At 34.6% G+C, this 20419-nt stretch overlaps 1 protein-coding gene across 1 annotated transcript in view; it reads left to right on the forward strand.

The window, feature by feature from the left end:
- LOC108736987 (hydroxyacid oxidase 1) overlaps window positions 1-20419 on the forward strand; it is a 42474-nt gene that overhangs the window by 20730 nt on the left and 1325 nt on the right. The window contains exons 4-5 of the mRNA XM_018469622.1: window positions 431-565; window positions 8616-8886. Of these exons, the coding sequence (XP_018325124.1) occupies window positions 431-565; window positions 8616-8886 (406 nt within the window). The remainder of the gene's footprint in view (window positions 1-430; window positions 566-8615; window positions 8887-20419) is intronic.

Consider the following 20419-nt stretch of genomic DNA (forward strand, 5'->3'; position numbering starts at 1 on the left):
TAAAATTAAAAAATTGTACTAGACAATTTGATATTTAGAGATCGAGACCTAAGTACCTACTCAGAATTTTAATTTTAATATTAAATACAAAAAAAACACAAATTCATTTTTTTTTGTAATCCATAATACCTAATTGCTTAATATTAAAATTAATTTATATTAGTATTATGGGTATTTATTATAACTTTTTTATTTTATTTGTCCTATTCATTTACATTGTATTTAAATTGTGAACTTGAAAGTAAATGAACAACAAAAAGAAAACATTAAGTTAATTTTGTTTCTTTCTAAGGTTATGCACGATCGATGACCCGGTATTTGAACTGCTTCAAACTATAGACTCATTTTACAAAACGAGCACAATATGTTTGAAATACTTAATAGTTTTAATGAACAATACTAATTTTGTTCTTTTTTTATTTTTCAATAGAAAATTGACACTTCAACTTACAAAAAGAGCTGAAAAAGCTGGCTTCAAAGCACTTGTTTTAACTGTAGACGCTCCATATTTTGGAATAAGGTTGGCTGATGTCAGAAATAAATTTACATTACCATCTCATTTAAGGTAAGTGTTAGATATATGTAGAAAAATACAAATGGTTCAGGAGACATTACAAATTCTATACTTCTCTATATTCGATTAGTTAAGACGGGTTTTTCAATATGATCGGTATGCCAAAATGTTAAAGGCTACCCCATACGACTCATCGTCATCGTCACACTAGCAATGTTGAACATTTTTACATCATCAGCAAAGGACAAAATATTTTAAATTTTCATTTTATAATAGGTCGTTATTTAAAACCTCCAGCGTACTATATTACTATGTACAGTTTTCTTACCGACAAATGTCAACACTTTCCCTGCGCTATTATCTATTGAATCGTAGCGATTCTACGGCTCATATTCACACAACAAGGAAGCACTCCATTGGGACTGCAAACACTCCTTGTGACTCGACCAAACCTGCACATGAAGTACAAAATGGATTTAATGTTGAATTTCTGGTATTGAGAATCCGCAGAACAAGCTTACATAATTCTGATTTGGGCATTTTCGTAATTGTAGTCGGCATATGGGGTCAATAGACTGAAATGGGATACATTTCGTTTTCCTTTTGATACATGTCTGATTAGATATATAGCATTGTTAATTCATTTAACGATTTTATTATAAAGATCGATATGCTAATATAAACAAGGGTAGATGACAATCCCGTTCTTGTTAATGATTACGTATCGGCTATTTAGGTGTTTGATGAGCTCTTTTGCTACTATAGTCTCTGTTTGGATGGGAAGGCGGATGCTTCTACCAACTTCGCGAAGTAATCCATTGCTACTACGATGTATTTATATCCATTACAATTTCCCTCGAGTGGGCTGCCATCATTATACTGCCCCATGGAACAGTGTTGCAACTTTTGTGGCCCTTTGCTGGCTACGCAAGTCGTGCACATTTTGCCCCAGTTTATCCTCGTCTTTCTCCAGTACTACTAGTTAACTGATTCTTACTCCACTTATGGTATAGTTGTGCCCACGAACTTTTCTACCAGCTCCTTCACTCTTTCATTCATTTAATTAATTTGAACATGAAGTTCGTCTTCAATTATCAGCCAATATTCGTAGAATGTCCCCAATTTTTCAATTAATTTATTTTCAAAATGTGCCGAATTCTCAATCAATGTATTTTCTCAAACTTTTTCAGTTTCATCTACTTTCAATTTTCTCTCAAACTTCTGTAATGTCCTTGAATTTTCCTAGAATTTTTCTTCAAATGTTCGTCAATTTTCTTTTTATTGTTTTTACAACCCCATTGATTATTCTTATTTAGTTTGTATTCGAAATTCTTATTAAGTTTTTCAAATGTTTTTAATGTTTTTGAATTTTTCTTTAGTATTCTGTAAAGCTTTATTCAAAATTAACTTTTCAGCATAGTCTCTCTCAAACGTGAATGTTCCAAAACCGACACCAGTTTTCCTCAGAGCATTAGCGAGTCTGCTCTGAAGGATAGTTTTATTACTAGTCATATCTTCGTCTCGTTTTTGCAGCTTTACTGTCTTTACTTTAAAATTATTTTCTTAACAGTTATCTTCGACCCCACATCTGTCACCATTTGTAACAAATCTTCTAGCACTTATACTTAATTTATTTTATACAGTAACACTATGTATGTAATGATTTATGATTACAAACGTTTATTTATCTGACACTGTGGAGGCGGTAGACATTTTTAAATCAACATAACAACAATAACTTGCTAAGTACGTAATTATAGGCAAATCGTTCATAAGCCTATCTAAATTCGCCAACAAGTGTAAGGGTTTTATTATTTCTATATGTGTGTAATTAATAGTCGTTCGAAAACTAAACGAACATAAGTGTATATAGTGGTCGGTATGTATATTTCTTTCTACGTTAATTTTTACGGACTTAGTTGGGATAGATTTTACCTAATTTGCCCATGTGTTTATACTTTATGCGGGGTGATCGGCTAAGGGGGATCGACCCTCTTCGAGATGAAGAAACAAACAGGACCTGTTAATGTTACATATGCGTGAAACGTATTAAAGTGCACTTGTGCTACTCTGTGTTTTCCAAAAATTGTGCATATTTTAAGGATATTATAATATTAGTGATTGTTACCTGTGTTACCTGTAAATCAGGGTGAGTTATTCACTGAATACTTCAAGCATTCTTAGTAATTATTTTACTGATTGTTTTAAATGAAGATGCTGTTGATGATTTATGTTGATATTGAAAGTAATTCATGAGATAATTAGGGACGCTACCTAGACTGTTAAGCTGCGGTGACACAGTCGTTATTTGGGGGCTGAGGTTTGAAAGCGCTGCGGTGCAATGGGGACTGTGGGCTGCGGTTGTACAGTTATCTAACCCATTAATGACCTCAATCCAGTTTTGGACAGAAAAGTCTGTCTTGCAGAGGTAATGCGGGAAGAGGGTGTTTGCCCTTTCCCAAGATCAGGTTGATACAGCATCAATAAGTGTCAAGTAGTTGATTACAGTAATTTGGGTGCGGTCAATGTATTTATCTTTAGTTGATTATATTGCAACATGGCCTTGTACAGTAAGATGCACGATAAATGCTAAGGAAAGGTATGCTTGAGTGCTCACACATGTTTTTTTATATTTGATAAAGGTGCCGTAAGGTGATATTGGCAGTGATATAGCTAGCGATCATCTCTGTGATCGTGTTGGCTTTTTTTTAAGTAAGTGATCGTTTGTTTTATTTGTTGTGTATATGATGATTAAGAGATTAGGATGTCTTAAAGCAACGCTTAACCATCTTCCTGACGATACTTTATATCTCAATATTGTCCACGCCCCTGTGATGCTACGTTCTTGATTTACGTAGTTTAAGATATCTATTTGATATTCTGTTCAGAATGCTCTTCGAGAGTATATGTTTTACTTAAGGCCGCTTACACAAGTATGTCAAGATCAAACGTCTTTAATATTTTCGTGAAATTGTGTTACTTGTAAATACCTATACATGCGAAATTTCAGGGTTAATATTGATTGTATCTTGAGTTTTTTCTCAGATTCACATAGCTGTCTCATTAAAATATGGTACTTCCCACCAGAAAATTGATGATATTTGCCGAACCTATGTTTTAAGTCATCAGTTTGAAATTTACCTAATAAAACGTAATTCCTAGAAAATACTACAAATGGCGCAGTAAACGCCATCTGTAGCACGATGCTACATTTTAGGATTACGTATGCTCCAACAAGGTCCACTTGTGTTTATATGTACTTGCTGAAAACGAATCCCGGCGTAGCCAACCTCAACGTGATAAGCACGTTAGCTTAATCGAATAAAATAATTCGAAGTGGTCTGTATTCTGTCGAAACTGCCAGACGCCTCACTTCGAATTATTTTAAAACGTAATTCATTTTTAACTCGTTAAAACTCGAAATCTCCAGTAATCCACTCACGGTATGGCAGAAATCTGTATGAGTTTAAGAAGTTAATTTATTTTCGATAGAGTGCGACTTTCATGCGTCTAACCAATCAAGCAATTTAGTTCAAAATGTAATTTTGATGTCAGTAGCAAATTTTTTTGCCGTAATGGGCTCTTCATATTCATCATTTAAACGTTTGCCTTTTAGAGGATGCTTTACATTGACAATTTTCCACCAAGTTAAGATTATTTAGATAAAATCAGCAATGTCTTTAGGATGATCAATATTATATCCGAATTTAAACAAATAACCAAATTTCAATTATGTTCTAAAGTATGAAGATACAGTAAGCATTTAAATGAAGCTTTTCTTTCAGTACCTGTCTCAAAATCGGGAAAATGCACCATTTCATGTGGACGCGCGACGACCAATTTTGATATTTCCACTGAAAATGGATTTTTTTTTCGTTAAAAAGGTTTGCACTTTTAATTCGGAGTTTATTATAACGGAATAAGTAATAAAAGGTTCAGGCGAGTACAGTTCATTTCAAATAGTTAGAGATGAGAAATCTGCGCGAAATAGAAAGAATATCACTAGGCGTGAGCAAGACAGAAATAGTTGGAACAAGCTTGAACGGGCAGAGCTCTCGATGAGCGGTCTTAGGAGATCGACTAGAACTATACAGTACTAGATGAAAATGTTTAGCAATTTGTTAAAACAAAAATGTTGTATATAAATTAACAATAGAAAACAAAGCAAAAGTTTTATAGGTGTGTAGAGTGTTAAGTTAATTAACTTGTTATTATTTTTATCAAAATATGCTTTTAAATAAGGCATATTTTTAAAGTTTAACGAGGCTGTTTAAATAATCATTGCTCTTCATAACAGCATTAAACTTTGTCAGTACGTATATTGTACATATAGAAAATATTTTAATTACTTTTTAATAATGTACTGTTTTATTATTAGCGTTTACTGTCTATATGAAACAATCCAAATTTAATTTTGNGTACATTACTTTTTAATAATGTACTGTTTTATTATTAGCGTTTACTGTCTATATGAAACAATCCAAATTTAATTTTGTAAGCATAATATAGAGTAATTATCGAAAATTTATAGCTCGGTGTCAGTTTGATTTTGAAAAAGAATTGTTGGCCATGAAAAGGGCCGTTTTAAGAAACATAATTATTCAGTATTGTCACGCTCAATTTAGAAACGGTGTCTCCACCACTATGTCACATCGGTAATTTGTTAATTATTTATTTTAATTACCTGATTTTAATGCATTTTAATTATTTTAGCGTGACTGGGGTAACGTATTAAAATGATAAAATAGGCAAGTTTGAAAACAATAATAACTTTATTATATAAAATAATTTAGAGAATTTGAGTAAAAAAACATTTACAAAAAGGATCTTCCTCCCAACGTAGATCAACACACCAAAAGAGTTAAGTTTGGTCTAGTTACATTTTTAGGAGCGCCGCAATCATCATCGCCCAGGAGGTAGTGTCACCAACACTCAGAGTTTGCCACCTGTTACTCTTTTAAGGGTAGACTTTTTCCCTTCGCGTTCCCTAGTCGTCTGCTTGCGATCCCCGTTCACGCGCTAAACTTTTTTGATGAACCAGTGATTACTTCCACATAGTTTAACATGGGTCATTCGCTGGTTCTAGAAGTTTCTCTGGTTTAGCTGATATAACGAAAAAACCGATGAAGTCCTTTTTGGTGACTTCGTGAAGTTTAATAATTTTCCCAATAACCAGAGCGATCGAACTGGCGTCAAATTCTGCTTGTAAATAGATAATTCTTTTCACTTACTGCTTCGTTGCTGCGAAATGCCAAACACGCTTATTTTGCAAGTAAATAAACTCGATACCTTTTTTTATGAATTTGAAAAGAATAACAACGCTATAATTATGAAATATTTAATTAATTTTGAAATATGTTTTAAGATCAAAAATAGTTTTTGAATTTCCTTAAAACTTCACTGCGTGACAGTATATTCCAAAGTCTTCATCGTTTGAGTCAGAAAATTCGTCGTCGACTCCTACTTTAATAACCAAGTCTTCAACGACCCTGGATCTTCTAATGTGTATGCATCATCTTGCTTAATAATATTGTTGAACACACTTTCCCATTATTCAATAGGAAAACTACCGAAAAATTCTTCATAAAGTTATTTCACATCACCCAAGTACATTCCATTCGGTAACAAAATGTTTTAGAGTTGCCCAAACATATTCAATTGGATTTAATTCTGAATGATATGTCGGTAATCGACAAACATCATGACCAGCTCCTTGTATTATTTCGTCGATGTCGTAGATTTTGAACTTCGGCTTATGCAGTTTAATAATTTGGTACAATTCTACTTACTACTGTCTTCGAAATCTAAATATCCTTTTCGTAGCCAATTCTGCATCTCTGTTTTTAACGAGGTCGAATTAGGGCATTTTTCTTTTTGAACGTAATGATGTGGGGCATTGTCAATAACTACAACTGACTTTGCAGGCAAATTAGGAAGAAGTTTATTTTGTACCCACCTTCTGTAGTTATTGTAGTTCATGTCATCATGATAATGGCCTGTTTTTAGACCCGACTTGAAAATGAGACCAGCGTTTTCTATAAAGCCATCTTGCCACCAGGATGAATAATAATTAGTCAGCTCCCTTCTGCTAGTGGTTGCAGAAAGCCTTCTGAAGAACCATCATTTCTTGATTTTTTGAAACCACAATTTGAATGTATATTTCATCCATATAAATAATTGGTCTCCCTGCCTGATTAAAAGCTCCTATTTGTAAAGGTGACACGCAAATGTCGAATCTCTGCTTTTTCCACTAATAATTTACGGTTAATACACACAGAAAAACATTTCGCAAAATGCAAACTGTTTAGATATGCGTAATATGGTGTAATAATAGTTCACCAATTAAGCAACAAGTGCATTTCTTATGTATGTATGCATGATAAGCAAAATTGGTCGTCTAGCGTCCACATGTGCTGATGTCACATGCTAGTTCTATGCAGCTGTTTGGCCTTATTGGTCACAAAGGTAACGACCCAGCATACTCAATAACAGAAGATCGAGGAAGCGATAATGAGTCTGATATAGTAGTGAAATAGAAACTAATTATAGATAGTAGTGTTAATTAGAGGGTAAAAATTAAATACAGTAAATTAGTGAGTAGTTAGAAAGGTGTTTTATTGCGCGACATTTGGTGGCATTGAAGAAGATTGAGGAAGGAAGAGGATTTTGAAGGATTCGATCAAATATTCCAGCACGTTCCATTGGCCGTTTTTTTGGAAGTTTCTACCGATTACGAATAGCCCCAGGAAACTTTACATTGTCGGAAAGCTCTCAAAGAAAGAAAAATGAAATTTCCATCGACTATGAGAAAATGTAGTAATTCATGTAATATCATTGGAAAGCTCTTAAAGTACCGCCGAATTTTCTGGAAGCTTCCATGGATCGTTAGTAAATAATCCAAAACGTCGTATGTCATTGAAAAGCCCTCGACGCAAAAAGAAAGGTTCTGACGACATCGAAAAGTTCCACCGAATTTTCAGGATGTTTCGGCTGCGAGTAACCTCAATAAGGAATACATCATTGAAATGTAGGATTTTGCTAAAATCAAAGAACTTCATAGAACGTTATACAAGAAATCGAGATATTTCATGTCTGTTACAACCAGAGGTACTGAAGCAAAAATGGAGGACCGAATAAAGGCTTTAACGGCAATGATAGCAGAAATGAAAGGAGATATGAAAACTAGACAAAAAGAAATGAAACAAAAAACGTAGAGGTACAAGAAGAAACAAAAAGAAGACAGAAAGGAGAAAGTCTGGAGTGATCCCCAAACTGAACACGGCAGTCGAACAACTAGATCAGCCAACTTTAAGGGGCGCAAGGCGGCTCACCTTCACAAAATCCTCGAAGAAGTCATCATTTCAAGACTGGAACGTAACTAACTCATTATTCATAGAAGGATTGATAAATCAAGTGTTGAAATGGTCATTAAACATCCAACACCATCACTGACCTAGTGTTACATTGGAATAGCGAATTCAACCTTCAGTAAGAAGACTGATCTTGATTAGTAGATAATGTCATCATTTGATTCGACCTTCTTCAAGAGGATGGAATCGACTTAAATCTTAGCACTTCAACAATGCTCATCAATAGTAGTAGTAATGTCAAATCCCAAGATGAAGCATGCCGCCTAGAGGAAGATCAAGTACCACCAAGTCACTCCGAGAGTATTGTAAGAGTTATAACAGACAACAACATCAGCGGATTGGTAGGAGTAATCGAAACTGACAGTCGAGACACTATACAGAAACCGTTATTAGTGGGACAGGCGCTTGTAAGATATGGAACATCATCGATGCTTGTTAGAACAGCCAATGTAAATAAAAAGATCTGACACGAAACCGACATCTCTTCCAGCAACTTTAAGAAAACTGGCAAATTAGTAAAGACTTTCACGGCCAGTGTGTGATGTTTAGTGAAACAGATTTAATACTAGTGGTGTTAATTAGAGCATAAATAATTAAATAAATTAGTGACTAGTTAGAAAAGTGTTTAATTACGCGACAATATTTATCTTGTTAAAGCATTTAAGTTGGAACACTTTATACCTTTTAATATATTTTACCTCAATGGGAGAAACTATTCGTTTTACTTTTAGATTAGCTAATTTTACAGAAGAATTGGCTACTTCAGTGACAAGTACTACTGAAGGATATTCTGCTTCTGGTATAAATGATTATGTCAATCGATTATTTGATGCGTCATTAGAATGGCATGACATAGAATGGCTGAAAAGCGTCACTACCTTACCAATTGTTTTGAAAGGAATACTAACGCCTGAAGATGCAATAATAGGAGCTGATCTAGGGGTTTCAGGGATTTGGGTTTCTAATCATGGGGCACGGCAAGTTGATACCACGCCTGCTTCGGTAAGAATTAGAATATTACGATTTGTTCTATTGTTGCTGAATTAGTTATAAAAATCTACAATAACAATTAAATGAATATCATCGGTCCAGAGTGATGTTTGCAAATTTTGTCTTTAGCTTACAGTCAATGAGTTACTCTGTTCTGTTATTTATTTTTTTGCAATGCTCTATATAGCTTCCCGATGAAAAAGGTTTGAATCCAACGATATATAATTGGATCCAAACAAATTTTGTCGCGATCCAATATTAATTTACGTTATTATTTATTTATTTAATAGATCTACGAAAAAAATTAAAAAAAGGAGTTTTGGAGACGGTTTTCCGAGTATACACTTACAACCGCGGTCATCCACCCATCTTATGTACTAACTCGCCTTTGCTTATGTTCGTTAATCCGGTGTTCATCGAAGTTCCTGGCTGCTGCAATGATATTACACTCGACGTCTGTATTACAAAGTACTTAACGGGAAGTATTACAAAGAATTTTTTGATGTCGACAAAAATAATGTGGTAATTATCTAGTTTAGCAGCCACACCTCCGATGATCTTGAATTTTTAATATGTTATAGAGGTGATTATGCTGATCATTTTCATATACCTACATATGTTGGACGCGGAAATTATAATGATGCATAGTTTTAAAACGTTGAAAAACAATATGTGGTGGCCTATGACATATAAAGTAGGAAATAATACTGCAGGTCGTTTAAAAATATATATGCATTGGTGACGTCATTGTTTGTAGATTAACAACAGACTGGAGTTTCTTTAATACCCCTGCCCACCGGAATCATATTAGAATAATGACTTCGAATAGTATGCTTCATTATGCATTCCGCGCCCAACATATTTATATGGAAATCAGCATTATCATCTCTACAACATACTAAAAATTCAAGGTCATAGTGTTTGCTGAAACAAAGACAATTTCGCGACATTGTTCCAACATATCAGCCCGCCCTCGGCAGGGAGAAACTCCAGTCGGTCATAAATCTACCTAACCGAACAATGACGTCACCAATGCATATACATCTCCAAACAGCCTGCCGTATTTTTACCTACTTCATATATCATAGACCACCACATATTGTTTTTCAAACAAAATTACTATCATTATTATCCAACGGTCTTCTCAGTTTTCACTGGTTAACTTTGAGCAAGTGAAGACGGGCTAATGCCAAAGAACCCCACTCACATCTTTTTGGATACGTTATCATGGAAACCAATTTGCTTATTTTATTATTGTTTTCCGGTCTTCTCAGTTTTCACTGATTAACTTTGAGCAAGTGAAGACGACCTGATGCCAAAGAACCTCAGTCACATATTCCCATCTATCCATACGATATGGAAACCAATTTACTGTTCTTAAATTTTTATAAAACTAATTTATTGTTATTATTATTTTCAGATCCTCTCATGCATTTGTCTTATAATCAGTGGAGGATTTACTTATTTACCGCCTATAGATTATTTAAATTTTGCCGTCCCTACTGACTCTACCCCTCTACTATTCGATACCCTAGCTCACAATCATATTAATTAAAATAATCACATTTATGCTCGAATATGTGTGTGTATGTATCCATATGCTTGGGTATTCGTATATCTAGTTAGATGTAGGTACTTCTCTATATAGCTCTATACATTTTATATATAATTGTATTTGAGCAGATATGACTAGATAAGCTTCGATATGTGTATATATTATTAGTTATAAAAGTTTAAACAGTAGGATCAAAAACTCACATTTGGATATATTCGGAAATAAACAGGTACAACTAGACCCACTCATATACCGTTTGACCCAAACCTTTTTCATCGGGTTGTTGTTTCGTTCTGCATCATTTTAAAACATCATTTTTTCTAATATTTGATTATTCATCGTAATTACCATAAGGTCTTCAGCTCGAAACAGGTTGGATACGCACTTCCACTTCTTTGTACTTTGCACCAATCTCTTCATTTTGCGAAAACTTATAAACCGAATATCATAATTGCTAAGTTTTTGAAATTCAAGTGTTTGAAGTACTTATTGAAATACTTTTTTGGTATTTAAATACAAATAATATATGAATTCATTGAAGTCACTAATGACTTCAATGAATTTAGCATTTGGATTGAAATACTTAAATGATTGTTACTTTATTTGATAACTGGAGCTGTTTTCAAATACCAGGTATAGCATCATAGTAAGATTAGTTGCACCCTTTCAAAATAAGACTAATGGGTACCATAATGGTGCATTATATTTTAATCAAGGCGAGATTCTGCCTTCGAGCATCCACAGCAACTTCCCTTTCAAAAAATAAAGGTGTTAGGAAATGCATAACAATAACGTAAATAAGTCGATAATAATACATAAATAGAAAGAATTGTCCATAAAATGCAATTTGCTCAGTCATTTCTGCTGGTTTTATAAGTTACTAACGCTTAAGTATGAAGTCCTACAAATGTCGTGGTAAACGCCATCTATAGTACAATGCTACATTTAGTGGAATTCAATATTTTCAACAAGGTCCATTTAAATAGATGGATATCTACTTGCTGAACTGAATCCACGGCGTAGCTCACCGCTACGTAATAGGCACGTTACCAAAATCGAACAAAGAAATTCGAAGTGGTCAGTATTCTGTCAACTGCCAGACGCGGATCCCGATTTCGATCTTACTGGATCTCATCAGCGCATCGGTTTTGTAGGATTTCATAAAACGCGCTGTATTAAGGCAGCAGGTAGAGTTGGTCTGTGTTCTGTCGAAACTGTCTGCAACGCGCTGATGAGATCCAATAAGATAGAAATTGCGATCCGCGTCTAGCAGATTGATAATGACAGTGTCTGTGAAGATAAAAAAAATATTGAGTTGGACGATTTGCATATGAATTTTAATAACGAACTTTATTCTATTGATATAATGGCCCACGAAGAAACCAAAAAGAAGTTGATAGTGATGACACATACTAGACATACTACTTTGTAAGTGCGCGCATAAAAATGACAACGTTATTAACATCCCCTATTACTAACGGGACAACTTCGGAATGCTTCAATTTATTGAAAAACAAAGGTTTCTCCAAATTAGAAATACTTAAATTTCAAAGTAAGCTAAAAGATTGGTTGCCTTTTTGGAATTTAATAAGACCCATGTAGATGAAGGTATTCTGAAGGAAGACATGCTTCGAAGGCTGATCCAGGCTACAACTCCAGGTGCAAAAGCCAGGGATATAGTGCAGTCATACGCCTACTGCGAAAAACTACGATACTACCATGTATTATATCGAATGTCTTATCTAATGAACATCGCAGTAAAAATATTACTTTAACCGATACAGCTATAGCTAATGTTAATTGGAGCTGATCTAGTATACGTTTAGTTGACTGGCGAAAAAAGTTGTCAAATCGTCTTAATGCTTTAAATACGCGTTTAGGTTGGTCGTTAATAGTGGTCAGTATCATGTCGAAACCGCCTGACGTGGATCGCGATTTCTATATTTCCGGGTCCCATCAGCGACTCGGAGATAATTCCGGCAGAAAACAAACCAACCCTACCTACTTCCTTTAGATAGCGTTTTATGAATTACTAGTGCAATGAACGTCACCTGTAGAATACTGCTAAATATTGTGGAACTTAAACATGATCGACAGTGCCCATAAAGATATCAACTTGCCAAACTGAATCCGGTCGTTTTATGTAGATAGTGTGTTACGTTTTTCATTTGTAAATTTAATGAGAGTTAACTATTTGTTACCATTCCGAAAATTTCGTAAATCTTTTTAAAGTTTATGTTGTCACGTTATATGAAGATACTTTTATTAAATCCGCTTTTTTAATCGTTTCTCTTTGTTGACTTGAGAATATTAAAAGCAATAATACGATTTTCGTTAGACTTTCCCTCATTTAATTCCGACACGATATTTATTAAATCCCTACCATCCTCCAAGAAACAGTACAGTGTTGCAAATCACTAACCGTTTTATACAGTTGAGTACCTCCCATTATAATTTAACTGCGCTTTGATGTTTTTTAATTCCATTGTAAATGGGTTAAAATATTTTTCGAATACCTAAGCATTCTAAATGTAAGTAACTTTCACTAATGTTTTGACTCAAGTCTGTATTATAGGGTTGTTCGGAAAGTCATTTCGTTTTTTCCCGACAGAGGATTTAATTGTATTCTTTTGCACCCAACTTCACAGTTAAGCCGTATAATTTTTATATGCTTTGAGAGCTCATATAGCAAGGCTTGTGTGTGAAAAATTCCAATTAATTCTACGCAGTAGTTTTTGGTTGGTGCCCTTTTAAATATGGAGAGCGATAAGCAGCATTTTCGACATATCTTACTGTTTTACTACAGAAAGGGTAAAAATGCTGTTCAAGCCAGAAAGAAATTGACTGATGTGTATGGAGAAGGTGTGTTGACAGTACGCCAGTGCCAGAACTGGTTCGCTAAATTTCGATCCGGCAATTTTGATGTCGAAGATGCACCACGTTCGGGAAGGCCGGTTGAAGCTGATAAAGACGCGATAAAGGCATTAGTTGATGTGAACCGGCGAATAACAACACGTGAGATCGGATTGAGGTTAAATTTATCAAATTCAACAGTTTATGACCACTTGAAAGGCCTGGGATTATCCTCGAAGCTCGATGTATGGGTTCCCCATGTTCTCACAGAGAGAAATCTGTGTCGCCGCATTGACGTCTGCGATTCGCTTCTCAAACGTCACGAAAATGATCCGTTTTTGAAGCGCATCATCACTGGGGACGAAAAATGGGTTGTATACAACAACGTCAAACGCAAGAGGTCATGGAGCAAAAAAGATGAACCGGCTCAAACCATTTCCAAAGCCGATATTCACCAAAAAAAGGTGATGCTGTCTGTTTGGTGGGATTTTAAAGGAATCGTTTTTTTTGAGCTTTTACCGGATAACACAACGATTAATTCGGAAGTCTACTGTCATCAGCTGGACAAACTGAATGATGCACTTCAACAGAAAAGGTCAGAACTAATCAACAGGAAAGGTGTAGTGTTTCACCAAGACAACGCGAGACCTCACACAAGTTTGGTCACTCGCCAAAAGCTTTTACAGCTTGAATGGGATACAATGCTACACCCACCATATTCTCCAGACCTGGCACCATCGGATTATTATTTGTTCCGGTCACTCCAAAATTTTTTAGACGGTAAAACCTTCACCTCAAATGAGGAGGTCAAAAACCTCCTCGATCAGTTTTTTGCCAGCAAAGACCAAAAATTTTATGAGCGTGGAATTATGCTACTAGCAGAAAGATGGCAAAAGGTGTTGGACCAGAACAGTCAATATATAATTTAATAAAGTATTTGTTTATTATACGAAAACTATAGTTAATAACACTAGTGTTACTGATACAACACCATTTCAGTCCTTTTTTAAGTACTTTGTTTGCAACTATTAAAAATTCATTTGTCAGGATACCATCACACTTATTATAGAGCACTAAGGCTGAGCGCGCAAGAGCAGCAATTCTCAGTAGCAACGCAACTCGTTCGTTAATTCTTCCCCTTTTCGACATTTATTTCGTTGAATCGGTAGTGGTCGCTCTTCTAAGTAAAAAGTAATATTGTGTGCACCCATTACGCAGTTAAAGCCTAACTACAGAAAAATTTCATAGTTTGGAAAATTGAAAACATTTCCTAAAAAATTTTGACATTACTTTCGAGTGAGAATCGAAAGTTTAGACGAATTGACCAGATTCTCACGGAACAACCCCTATGTAATAATAGGATGTATAAAGTTAACGTAAAATCAATTTGATATGTACGGATTGCATTTGAACATTATTAATTGGCATCCGCTTTTTTTTCGCTGATAGTTGACACCAAACTTGGAATAACTGTTAGCACACCTCATCCCGAGTATTTGGTTTATCATTAATAGCATGCAAATATTCCTTTAGATTGTTATTGTACAATGTCTCCTCTCTACTTCGTTAATTAACCTCTCATTATTTACATCTTCTGCTAAAATCGACATGATGGATTTGGTGTTATACATTTAGCCTATGCAAAAACCTTCAAGTATATCTGGTGTCAACAACAGTGATTTCGGCCGGCTACTGGTTGGTGATCAATAGACGCAGTAACTGTATCACCGACCTTTCTCCAGACCTGCGGACAAAAATATCTCCCGGATGCCGCGTCGCAACATACAAGCACATTCATCAAAGTCCATAGATGCAAAAGACAAAAATTTTGAGAAGACAAAAATTGCTCTTGCGCATTGACTCTAATACTCACCCACATTTTTTACACGCCTGTTTCCAATCAACCATCTTACTATTGCTCTTTGATTTTTAGATAAAATGTTGTCAAAAAGATTAAAATGTACGTACGTCTAATTTTAAGTTGTATTGGTAAAGATTTTAGGTAATTTTTTTTATTATTTTTATTTCCCGATCAGATTGAGTGCTGAGGGTAACTCCCCAAAATTTTCGGCATTATCCCCTCTAAACCTGGTGCCTTATCATTCTTTACATTTTTTAATGATAAGTCAAACCCTCCTCTGATTATAGGGTATACTATCTCACCTCTCGCCACAATATCTTCCTTCTCCTCCTCGTAGCTTAGTGGTAGCATACTGGTGCGTGAAACCAAGGGCCCGGGTTCGATCATACCTTCTTCAAACTTTTCATTTACTTTTTGTCACCTCATACAAATCCACTGTTCCTTACCTGCTCATCACTTTCTAATTATTTCCTACTTTTTTCCTCCAATTGATGTTTTTGCTTTTATTCTTGTTTTTACATTAGCTAATGTTCGCGAAAACAAAATAAATGATGTTTGAGTCTCTTATGGTATATTTTGTTATAGTATAGTCGAAATAGTAAGGTAAAGTCCCCAATAAATAATGCACTCTAAAGGCATATCGTTTTTCTCGTTCTTACAAACGGAAGATATCCTGTCTTTACTATCTAAACACGTCTCCACCACAGCTGCGTCGAGACCTGCACCTACGTTTCATAAGAATCAATCTCCTGCCTTCTTAACATATTTAAATACAGTCCTTTCGCCAGCTTCATTTGTTAAATATTTTTTGCTAACTAAAATTGCATGCAGAAGTCATGTTATTGCTGCCTTTGACCATCTGTAAAAGATTTTTTATCAGTATTATTGCATTATTGTTTTTTTCTTGTTATTATATTGATGCATTCGAAATATAAATTAGTAAAGAGTTAGGAATGAAAATGTTTAAAATATATTGTACCTTCAGAAATATCAGCTGTATTCTGCCATTCATTAAAAATCTGGCGACTCGAAGTTTCTTTAAGCATTCTATCTATTACTGTTCCAATATTTATAACACATTGGTTCCATTTTGAAATAATTTCATTATTATTTTATCTAAATTTTCGAAAAAAAATGTGGTAACCACAAAAAAGCAACAAATTCTTACTACTTTATCATTTTTGACAGAAGAATTTGTTATTCCATTGCAGGAAACATTCGCGTTTTCTTTATCGTATTTGACTACAAGTAATTGTTGAATTTATTACCTTTCTTCTAGATTTTGTCGCCATTGATCCAGGTGATTCTAAAATCTAATCTTTGCCCCTAGTGAGATGCAAAAAGTTCATCTAGGGGGCGATCTTTTATTATTTTTAAACAGTCAATGTCAATTTCATTTTGAATAAAGGTTTTTACTAAGAACTACATATTCTATTCTTTTAATAGCCGTCTAAACTCTTTATATGATTCTTAGTTACTAATATATTTGAGAATGTGAGTTAGAGAACCAGCAGTACAAAAGGAATAATTATTTCCAAAGCAGGAAGGGAAAATACAAAACTATTTAGTTATTGGTTTCCATCTATTCTACATTTGTAGATACTCCAGTTTCGGGTTAATATAGTATTACATTTGAATTTAAATTCGTCTTAGAAATTAGAGAATTTGAAAGTTAGGAATTGTAATGCAGAAGAAAGCAGGGCAGAATGTAGAAAGTTATTTACAAAAAAGCGATTGGATATTTATGGTTATATTAAATTCAAAGCGGGTAAAAAAGGTAACAGATTTAGGCAGACATCAGTTAGACTACATACTAGTTAGCAAGTGAAGGACTGTAGAAGTTATCCAGGACCAATCTTAAATTGAAAATTCTGAATAAAAAGAAAGGTAGGAGACGTTTTGACTTAGAAAAGCTAAAATGTACCGAAATGCAGGATAGGCTAGGTACAAGGACAGACGAAATAATAAAGGAGGCGGGAGAAACGCATGACAGGGACATACAGACAGAATTAAAACGTGCCTAAAGTCAGCATCTACAAATACACTAGATCTTAAATAAAACGAAAGCAGGAAACCCTGGATAACAAACGAGATAGTAGGACTAATACAAGAGACGAAAATATAAAAACAGAACAGACGAAGAAGGGCAAAAAAGATACAAGGCGATAAAGTGGAAAATAATTAAGACGTATACAGCAGCTAAGGAATGGTGAATTGATATGAGGTATAAAGAAGTAGAAGAAAAGTTTGAAGTAGGTAAAATCTGTAAGGCTTATAATATAATTAAAAGGAATTTTAAAGATGTAGAATACAGTAGTAATAATATAAGAAACGAGGTAGAGGTCATTTTGAAAGAATATGAGGAAAAGAAAGACAGGTGGAATGAATACTTAGAGAACCTATACGCAGGCCATTAGTTAGGAGATACATTAGAAAAGGAAGATAATGTGGAGATAGATGTACTAGGTTATCCCATAATTAGAGAAGAGTTCGATGTAGTATTAAAAAACTTAAAGAATAATAAGGCGCCAGGTATAGGTGGGATGCAGGCGGATTTTTTAAAACATGCAGGATAAGAGGTTAGAGATCGTATGTTTAAGCTAGTTAGTCACATTTACAAGACGGGGAAAGTCCCGGTAGAAGCGTTCGCAATGTGGTGTTACCGGTGAATGATGAGGATACCGTAGATAGAGAACGTTACAAATGAAGAGGTGTTACAAAGAATAGGAGAACAGAGGACTCTACGGAAATCAATAAGAAATAGGCGAGATAGATTAGTAGGACGCCTTCTCAGGCATGAAAATCTAGTCAATATTAGAGGGAGAAACGGCAGTTGGGAGGGGTAGAGGTAAACCTAGATTAGATTAGTGTTCGCAAATAGTTAAGGATGTGGGACGTTCTAGTTTTAGGGTAATGCGAAGTTTAGCTAGGACTAGGAGTGGAGGTGTGTGTCCAACCCTCTTAGGTCTTAGTCTTAGGACTGACAAACTTATGATGATGATGACGAAAGAAGTTATAAATTGTGGAGCAAATTGAAATATTTTTTGTGTATAACCAAATGATTAAAAATCTTGAAGGTTATTTGAATCGGCAGTTTCACGAAATATTAACTTATTTGGGATATTTGAAAATATATTTGAATTTGGCAATTGTGTGGTGTCATTTTTATTTCATTTATCATTAGTGGTTGAGTCATGGTTAGCAATTGTGTGCTTTCTCTAAACATGCCTTTTAAAGCTATTTACAATTTTGGAAAATTTTTTTGCAGCTTACACATTCATTCAGTATTGGATTTGAGACCTTTCAAAAATTATAAATGCTTAAGCAGTACAGGAACTATTAGGGGAAGATCAATTTGGGTTTAGAAGAAATAGAGGAGAAAAGAAAGAAAACGATATAAAACAGAAAGAGTGCATACATAGGATTTGTAGATTTAGAAAAAGCTTTTGATAATAAATGGGACAAGATGTTAAATATACTTAAAAATTAAGTGATGAGTTAGAAAGATAGAAGAGTGATACTTAGTTTGTATAAAGAGCAACAGGCAGCAACGTAGAGAAGTTAATATTAGGACAGGGATGCACACTGTCATCGCTACTTTTTAATTTATACATCGAAGACATCAAAATTATTAATGACAGTATAACTGTAGGGATAGATATACAGGAGAAAAAGTAGGGAAAGAGCTAATAGAAAGATAGAAGATGAAAAATTAGAAGTTGCTGATTTTAGATATTTACGAAGTCAGATAAGTCAGAACGGAAGGAGTAATAGGGATATAAAGCAGAGGATAGCGCAGGGTCGAGTCGCATTCAATAAAGAGAAGTCGCTTCCATGCTCGGGAATGGTTGATTTAGAAATTCGAAAAAGGTTGTTAGATGTGTATGCTTGGAACATGGCGCTGTATGGGTGTGAAACATGAACGGTGGGAGCTGCGGAAAAGAAAAAGATAGAAGCGTTCGAAATGTAGTGTTACATTGATGAGGATACCGAGGATAGAGAAAATTAGAAATGAACAGGTATTAGAAAGAATAGGAGAACAGAGGACTCTATAGAAGTCAATAAGAAATAAGCGAGATAGGTTAGTAGGACACCTTCTTAGGCATGAAAGTCTAGTTAGAGACATATTAGAGGCAGAAACGGGAGTTAGGAGGGGTAGAGGTGGACCTAGATTAGATTACTGTTCGGAAATAGTTAAGGATGTGAATTGTTCTAGTTTTAGGGAAATGCGAAGATTAACTCAGAATAGGATAGAGTGAAGGGGCGTGTCCGACCACTCTTAGGACTGACGACCGCATGATGATAAAATGCTAAATGTACGTAAAAACATTACTCGCATTTCTTAAAAGCTGAGTGCTGATTTTGACAAAATGTTTCACAGAATATAATTAAAAGTTAATCAACACTGCCATCACAGGTAAGTTCTACCAAACGCTTCAATGTTCGCATAATTTTACTTATAGCGTGAGTCTTCATTTTTAAATATATACTTAGGGAACCATTTTAATACTTAGACACAATTAAAATGTCGCTTTGAGTATAGGCGAAAGCGCGATAATTAGATAACATTGTAACACAGCGACATTTTCAGTATATCTGGAGGATGTTTGGTTCCTCCGACAGTGTTAATTGATAATTTTTAACAATATTCTAAGAAACGTTTTGTAAAAATCCGCACTCAGACTTTAAAGAAAGCGAGTAATGTTTTTACATAGGTACTTTTAGCACCTGATATCTGCAAATTGGCCGTCGATCTAAGTTAGCAGGTATGCATATGTTCAAAGTACCTACACTACTCTATCCCACCACTTTTGCTACTGGAAAATAAGTAATATCTGATTGCTCAGGCATTTTGCTCTATAACCGTCACGAGATCAAAACTGCAGCCACACAGGTTAACTCATTATTGTGGCAAATACCACAAATACTAAAGAGAAGTGAAAGATCACTGGGTGGAATAATCCAAGTTTTGAATCATATTTATGAATTAATAAAGTTTAAAAGGATGAAATTTATTTTAGATTAACATTTTGAAATTTAAAAGATTAGGATCAAATAAATGCTACTTACTATAATAAATTTTATCGCCATGTGGTGTTAGATACTAAAAAATTATAATTTTTATCTTGAAAGATTACACATTACACTATAGAGTAATACAGTCCAAGAAAAACAAAAAGGAATTTACCTCAACACTGAAATATGCTTACAAGTGTTTCTCAAGCACTCAACCAAAACCTGATGATTCGTCTGTAATCTACGGTTGGAGGAAAATG

This window comes from Agrilus planipennis, unplaced genomic scaffold (assembly GCF_000699045.2).
Source record: "Agrilus planipennis isolate EAB-ADULT unplaced genomic scaffold, Apla_2.0 scaffold145, whole genome shotgun sequence".
Lineage (NCBI taxonomy): Eukaryota > Metazoa > Arthropoda > Insecta > Coleoptera > Buprestidae > Agrilus > Agrilus planipennis.